Genomic DNA, 8,171 nt, shown 5'->3' with positions numbered 1-8,171 from the left:
ACATCAGCAACAACTTATCTCACACATTTTCCTAACTCTAACTTTAAGGTTCAAACTCGGGACTCCGAACTAAACCTAATCACCCTTGTTTTCCTACTCCTCTGCCATGTGTTTTTACCTGCACAATTATCCAGGTGGTGATCCTGGCCAAGAGGCCCATGGTAGCCAGCAGACACGCGATGAAAGGAGATCACCCATATACAATTGCACCCGATGTGTTAGTCTCTGTTTCCACTCTGTGGACAGGATCTGTCACTGCTGTCCCGTGGAGAGACGTCTTCTCTGCTCTCTACACCTCAGGACTCTAGCTGTTAGCTCTGCTGTGGCTGACTGCTTTTCTTCTCTCTCTTAAACACTTCATATCTGTGTCCTCTAACAGCAGCTCCTTCACCTCCATGCCTGGTCCTCTCATGATGAGCTCGTGCTCCTTGGAGCGGGGCTCGACCTCTGTGGGTCTAAATGGGGTTACCTTCACTCTCTTATGAGCATTGTGTACCTGTTTGAGCATCAGCTGCAGGGCGAATTGATTCAGAGCACTGAAGGGATCCGGTGAAATGCCGGGAGTACTGGCCCACTGCTTGGGCACTGTTAGGAATGTTGAAACATTCCAGCCAGTGAACCCTGGTTCAAGCCAGCACAGGGCACACACCCAAACAATGATGGTGGCGTTTCAAAGCCATTTGGAGAAGTAAAACACAACAAATGAATGAGCAAATTCAAATATCAACCACACTCTTATCTAGTGTGTTTACTGTACTAAGTAAAACTTGTTTCCATGGTGCTCCTGCAATGTAAAATTTGATTTCTGTATGATATCACAAAACATGATTCTTAGCCAAAAATGTTCACAGGAAAGGGGGGTGGGGGCACCATCTTTAAAAATATAAATACATAAAATGATACAATTGTTATAACATTAATATGAAAATGTAATGGTTTATATTAGCCTATCATTTGTATTATTTAATGGTGTTTGGTAAACATTTTAATCACACAGAACATAATTTACCCTTTTTAAAAGAAATGTGTCACTCATGCAGAATAAAAACCTTCACCTCATAACCTTCTTGATCTTTAACATTATTGATGATGTTGGCTAATCACTTGACACAAATGAAGACTTTACAGTGACCTCATGGCTTTGTTAATTTGTTTGTGTAAAGTGTATTAAGACCATGCATGGTGGTATAAACAATAAATTGATTGATTGGCATTCGAGGTTCAATGACCAAACCTATGTGGATCTCCGCAGTTGTTATGAAGGCCTGAAAGATAGGCCTATGAATTTTTTTTTTATTTCCACTCTAAATGAACAACAAAATGTAAACAATTATACAAAGAAAAACATATCGGTAGCCTATCACGTCGGTTACTTGCCAAATTATTATTTTATATATTTTAAAAACGCCTAGATCTAAAAGACCCTGGCTACCATTTATGGTAGGCGTGTGGTAGCACTCCCCTGTCTGGCATGAAGTGGTGGCGCTAGTTTAGCAGTCTGGTCTGAACCATATCACCACCATAGACAGTAAAAAAGGATGTTCCGTTCATAAACGAAAACACGTGCTCAAAGCGCTTGCTCGGTTTGAAGGAAAAGTAACAGACAAGTCCACCAGCCAATCAGAGGCTTGCCTTTTTGGCTTGTGAGTGTGGAGAAAGGGCAGGACCACGTCGAGGCAGGGAGGTTTCTAGAAGCGAAGCTCTTCCCCACCCTCTCCTCAGCCAGCATCACCCGGCACGCCGTTGTTTCTCGTGTTCGGCTGCATCATGTCTGCTGTGAAAGCACTTAATCCGAAAGCCGAAGTAGCCAGGGCACAAGCAGCTCTTGCTGTCAACATCAGTGCCGCTCGGGGACTTCAAGATGTGCTTAAAAGCAATTTGGGACCAAAGGGGACCATGAAAATGTGAGTTCTGTGAGCATCATGCCTACCGTCATGTCTACCGGAACCATTGTGTTTAAGCGCATGCCCAACTAGCTTAACGCTAATCTCAAACTTACGAAGATAAAATATATTTCCTTTCCTAAACATAAATGATTCGGACACTGGCTTAATTAACTGATCGACTAGTCTTTTAGCAACCTGCTATTTTGTAATGTTAATGGATAACTTAAGTCGTCACATTTGTGTTGTCAGATAGTTAGCTTGCTAGCCTGCTAATTCTTTTGGCTACCAGGCTATCAAGCTACTAAGCGAGTTGATGGTCCCTAAGCAATCCTGTAAGGGGCGTAAGTGATTGATAGTATTGAGGCTTGGGCGTCTGAAAGGTACAGATTGAAATGTACAGAAGACATTTTTTAATAGTGTGCTGAATGCGATCTTAATAAGTGTTGGAATTGTTTCGTTGTGTTGCCAATGCAACCTCACCTTAAATTTACCTTATATTTTTTTTAGGCTTGTATCTGGTTCAGGAGACATTAAGCTCACCAAGGATGGCAATGTTCTACTGCATGAGATGGTAAACATATTTTATTATATTATTATGCAATGAATATTAATGTAGAATGATCTTTTCTATCTTTTTGTTTGTGTAGTGTTTACATTTCTTCTTAGGGGTGTTCTTTACTTTAGCCATTGAAGGCTTATTCTGTCAGAAATATAATTGTTTGGCCTGCTTTGAGTGGAGGCTGTGTGAAATATAACAAAGGACTTTTTTCCATAGCAAATTCAACATCCCACAGCATCCCTGATTGCAAAGGTCGCAACAGCTCAAGATGACATCACAGGTGATGGAACCACCTCCAATGTGCTTATCATTGGTGAACTCCTGAAACAGGCAGATCTTTATGTCTCTGAGGTTAGTACTCCCCTTAAGGTAAAGTGTCATTAAATCACTTCAAGTTGTATTTAACCCCTGTCCAATATTTCACATGTTTGTGTTTGTTCCTAAACAGGGGGTCCATCCTAGAATCATTGCAGAAGGCTTTGAAACTGCTAAAGATAAGGCTCTTGAAGTTCTTGATAAGCTGAAGGTGACTAAAGAGATGGACAGAGAGACTCTAATCAATGTTGCTAGAACATCCCTTCGGACAAAGGTTCATGCTGAACTTGCGGATCTTCTTACTGAGGTAACGCAGAACTTAAGACTACTTTTGTACATGCATGTAACAGCCATAGCATTTCTTGGTATTAGCAACTTACCAGCAAGAAACAAGGGAAAATGTTGTTTCATTTGGAAATTAGATGGTTGTGTCCCGGTGCTTCTTTGGTACTTCCTCAGTTTGCCCACATTATATATTAATGGGTTTCATGTTTTGTTAACAGGCTGTGGTGGATGCAGTGCTGGCTATCCGTAAGCCCAATGAGCCGATTGACCTCTACATGGTCGAGATCATGGAGATGAAGCATAAGACAGAAAGCGACACAGTGTGAGTATACCTTTCAGATTGGTCTCAGAAATGGTGGCCTTAATTGTTCCTTTTTTACAGTGTTTTGGGTAAGTGATCTGCCATTCATGTTTCTGTGGCCCCTCTCTGTTCAGATTGATCAGGGGGTTGGTGCTGGATCATGGAGCCAGGCACCCCGACATGAAGAAGAGAGTGGAAGATGCCTACATCCTCACTTGTAATGTGTCATTGGAATATGAGAAAACGTAGGTGGAGCGCTTCTGTTTCTGTTCTAGTTAGTGTGACTGGAATGTGATGATGTGCATGATGTATAGACCAGCAGTAAATATTCAGGATGCTAGATGTGTGTGTAGATATTGGGGTCAATATGTAGACTTGCAATGTATTCTAAAGCTAAACAGGTACATTTTGTAAGAAAAATACTTTTGCACTCAGCCAGCACTACAAGTCTTGAAACATTGTTTTTCACTTTCCAAAGACTGACTTAAAAAGATTTAACTGTTGAATGTCAAGTCTTCCTGGTGTGAATGATCCGACACTTCTGCATTAGCAGAATAATGAGTATTATTATTATTATCCTGGGTGAATCCAGACAAATCTGTGAGTGCATTACAAGTTGCTCTATAGGTCAGTCTCTTTTGGCGATATCTGAATCACCAAAAACCCAAGAACCAATCTTCTGGTCTGGTTATACTAGGCTAGTTTCCGTCAGCTGTGTTGTGCAAACTTAAAATGGACACCCCTGTGAGGAGTTGTGAACAGCTGTGGGAACTCTAATGAAAGGCAGAGAAATTGTGCGAATGGTGCAGTGATTATGTGAATAAGCCATCAACCTTTGTCACATTGTGGATTGGGTGCTATTCCGTGTATTTAAAGCAAATAGCAAAATTCATTTAACTTGCATTTAACTCCATTTAACTTGCAAGATTTTATGCAAATTACCTAAAAAGATCTTGTTGAAATGCTCACTCACATGCAATAGGTGGCGTAAATCAAGCGTATAGCTACACTTTTCTTAGTTACAGTAGGTGTAGATGCTGTAATTTGAAGTGTTCCACATACGAATGTGATGACCTTACTACATTTGTAAAGATGCACAGTGGTTTGTAGAATGTTCATTCTGGTTGTAGCCAATCACTTGGCGTGATTGGAGCAGTCTGTGTGTATGTGTGTTCTAATGTGTTTCTGTGTCCACAGAGAGGTGAACTCTGGGTTCTTCTATAAGAGTGCGGAGGAGAGGGACAAACTGGTCAAAGCTGAGAGGAAGTTCATTGAGGAGCGTGTTAAGAAGATCATTGCCCTCAAGGACAAAGTGTGCACAGATGCTTCCAAAGGCTTTGTGGTCATCAATCAGAAGGTACTGAAAATCATTGTTCAGTCAGCTTGGATCTGTTGAAATGATATGCAGTCAACAGTTGAGGCCATTCAGTGTAGCTTTGCTGATGCTTTTGTATATTGAACACATATTGAGAATGAGGAGACGTCGTCACAACACAGCGCCCCGCCCCCGAGGACAACATCCGTCATTTTAAGAGGATACCCACCAGAACGTGTTCACATTGTTTGTGTTAGCAGTGGAGGTAGTTGATGCCTGAAAGACACTGCTCTGTGCAAAAACTGCTCCAGTGTGTCACACGATTGTCGTGGAAACCTTTTAGAAGCCATGGGTTGCTTTTTTTGTTTGTTTCCCCACATGGAAAAAGATGAGGCTGCGGTCGATGTCTGCCAAACTTTGACAAGTGCGACGGCATAACCTTAGAGCTGCATAAGCAAAGGGGGAAGAGATTTTAGGACCCTCAACGCTTGCATATATAATATATAATATTATGCACAAGCCCAACATGTAAAACATTTCTATGCCGATTGGTGGCAGTTTATGTACTGACTTACTACTACTGTAACTTATGGAACAGGGACGTGTTTGAGCAAGGGAGAAAGAGATGGCTTACTTTAGCTTTAATTGCCAATGTTTTTGCTAGGATACAAATCAGGATTATGCTTAGACAAGAAAACATTTTCAAAAAGCATAAACGATTCAAAGAAACTCTTAATATGCCTCAAACTTGACGTTTAGGTCTCTATCACGGCTAACTTCCGACGGATGAAATTCGACGTGGTGGTGGTTATGTTGCTAATTTGCGCGTTGCAGACAGTGCAGACTGCTGTTCATTTATTTTTTCGTTGTCAGATACATAATCTGTGTACCCAAACTTTATTATTTTTTTGGTGTACGGCTCTGATGCCTCCCAAATTGTCACGTGACGGCAAGCTACCATGACGAATCTCCTCATTCTTAATAGGTTCTTATGTAGTTCTCATGGGCCTCCTCAGTCTGAAAGATAACATGTGCATCATACTTTGCTATTTACGTTCATGTTATGCTGCCGTTGTAGTGCCTTTAACTCTCCTCTGGTTTGTAGGGTATTGATCCATATTCTTTGGATGCTCTGGCAAAAGAAGGAATTGTGGCTCTGCGCAGGGCAAAGAGGAGGAATATGGAAAGGTAATTGCCTCAACTTCAGTTGAGTTGAATCAAATGTTTTCATCAAATGTTGCAATTGTGAACTTTACTAAGGTAAACATCCTTCACACCTGCTTGTTTACCTAGGCTCACCTTAGCCTGTGGTGGAATTGCCATGAACTCTGTGGATGACCTCACACCTGAATGTTTGGGTAATGCTGGTCTCGTCTATGAACACACCTTGGTTAGTTATGCAAACTTTTCCTTATCATACAGACATTTCTGCATAATTGTTGATTGTCTTTATCCTCTAATTTCCCTTCATATGACTACAATAACAGTCTTATTGCCCATACATGCATCTGATGTGGCTTTTTTTTCTTTCTTTTGTTTTCCATGACTGACAGGGGGAGGAGAAATACACCTTCATTGAGGACTGTAGCAACCCCCGCTCAGTGACACTCCTGATCAAAGGCCCCAACAAGCACACCCTCACTCAGATCAAAGACGCTGTGCGCGATGGCCTGCGGGCGGTCAAAAACGCCATTGAAGACGGTACGATGTGCGAGACCCCTTAGTTGGCACTTAGGCGTCTGCAGTGATGTGTCCACGTTTCTGAGCCTGCTGTCTCTCCCATGTGTGTTGCAGGCTGTGTGGTGCCAGGGGCCGGGGCGTTTGAGGTGGTGGTGGCCGACGCTCTGGTCCAGCACAAGCGGGGAGTGAAGGGCAGAGCTCAGCTTGGGGTGCAGGCCTTCGCCGATGCTTTGTTAATCATTCCAAAGGTATGTGTGGGTCACTTGGTCTTAGCACGGTGTAAATGACCCAACTCTAGTCCATGGTAATTCTGTTATGATGACCATCTTGTTGGAGTCTTTTTTTTTTTCTGTTTCAGTTTTTCCTATGAATAAAGGAAAGTCATTGTTTGTCTAATCCAACTGCACTCCAAACACTGTTTTGTACTCAGGTGTTGGCTCAGAACTCCGGCTATGACCCACAGGAGACTCTGGTCAAGTTACAGACTGAAAATAAAGAATCTGGGGAGATTGTCGGGGTGGACTTGAACACAGGTATGACTACGCTCCTTAAAATTGTGCTTCCTCTATAATGAAATTAAATGATGTCTACTTTATTACCTTTGGGGTGAAAAATGTGTTTTGAACCATGTGCTTTTCCATGTTTAGGTGAGCCTATGGTTCCTGCTGAAGCAGGTATTTGGGACAACTACAGTGTCAAGAAACAGCTCCTTCATTCATGGTAAGACACTGTTTTTCGAAGGACACCCGTGTTCACCTGTTTATCTTTCTCCAGAAATGTGGCTGGCTAGGGAAAGTACAGTAAAGAAACATGTTTTCAAATATTTTTTTATCTCCCACACAGTACGGTCATTGCCAGCAACATTCTGTTGGTGGATGAAATCATGAGGGCTGGCATGTCCTCACTGAAGGGTTGATTAAGTTCTTCAAGAAGATTGCTGATTTCACCATGACATCTACAGGGTTGATGAGCAGTGTCACCATCCTGGAAGGCTTGCACGAGACCTCCAACTCTCAGGCACACCACTAAGGCTTTTGTTGATTCGTAGAAGATGTTTTGCCCCATATGAGTCCTCGCTCCCTAAATAGTATGCTCCTCAAGTCCGATTGTTCAGATTGTTGATGGTCTTCATCGTCAGTCTTTGTTTGTACTCATTAAAATGTTTTGGCTGATCTGTGTGTCTTTGTTTAATTTCCTATCTATAAGAAACGATTGATTCAGAACCTCAGGGGTGCAATGATGGAATATTAACTTTGTGTGACAAGACAAGCTCACACTTGGCATTATTCAAACGTCTTTTGCACTAAGGCGTTTCGGCATAGTAGTCAAGGTGCAAACGAGCCAGACACTTGTCTGGCATTCTGAAGAGAAGTCTTGGAAAGTCAAGGAATTGTATCTTTTTGGGGGCAAAGTCATGGAATATCAGGGAATTTTGCTGTAGCAGTTTATGTACTTGCCAAAATACATTAATACAAATATACAGCAGAGTTGGTGTATATCTGGTTAGCTTTACGGCTTGCTTGAGCAGCCCAACTGTGTTTATTCAATGCCTATTTATTCATCTCCCGCTCTAAAAAAGTTAAGATTCTTGACTGCTATGCGGGTGCTCTGAAATCATTGGTCGGTATATTGTACTATTCCTATTATATAGTAAGTCATGGAAATTCAGTTTTTTTGTCAGGGAAATGTCATGGAATTTTACATTTGACAAAGTGGGAACCCTGGTCTGAAGTGTGATCCCATCCTATTAACCTTATATGACATCAGCCCCTGTCAAAACAATTTCAGATTATATAATTTACAACTGTGTTGTAAAAAAAATGTTTGCTG

At 41.7% G+C, this 8,171-nt stretch overlaps 1 protein-coding gene across 1 annotated transcript; it reads left to right on the top strand.

The window, feature by feature from the left end:
* Nucleotides 1-1,705: 1,705 nt before the first annotated feature.
* On the top strand, nucleotides 1,706-7,513 carry cct6a (chaperonin containing TCP1, subunit 6A (zeta 1)). The gene is made up of 14 exons (XM_076295529.1): nucleotides 1,706-1,904; nucleotides 2,394-2,457; nucleotides 2,662-2,796; nucleotides 2,894-3,067; nucleotides 3,264-3,367; nucleotides 3,481-3,591; nucleotides 4,544-4,703; nucleotides 5,767-5,849; nucleotides 5,955-6,051; nucleotides 6,215-6,362; nucleotides 6,456-6,589; nucleotides 6,772-6,874; nucleotides 6,989-7,061; nucleotides 7,185-7,513. Exons 1-14 carry the CDS (start codon nucleotides 1,768-1,770, stop codon nucleotides 7,255-7,257), a joined length of 1,596 nt encoding a protein of 531 aa, XP_076151644.1. The 5' UTR covers nucleotides 1,706-1,767; the 3' UTR covers nucleotides 7,258-7,513.
* The last annotated feature ends 658 nt before the right edge of the window (nucleotides 7,514-8,171 follow it).

Source organism: Alosa pseudoharengus, unplaced genomic scaffold, assembly GCF_046254945.1.
Source record: "Alosa pseudoharengus isolate Yale_2024_CS ecotype anadromous, Long Island Sound unplaced genomic scaffold, YU_APseudo_1.1 YU_APseudo_1.1_scf_1, whole genome shotgun sequence".
In the NCBI taxonomy this organism is placed as follows: Eukaryota; Metazoa; Chordata; class Actinopteri; order Clupeiformes; family Clupeidae; genus Alosa; species Alosa pseudoharengus.
The sequence above is the reverse complement of the archived record's forward strand: the minus strand, read 5'-3'. Positions and strand labels throughout refer to the sequence as shown.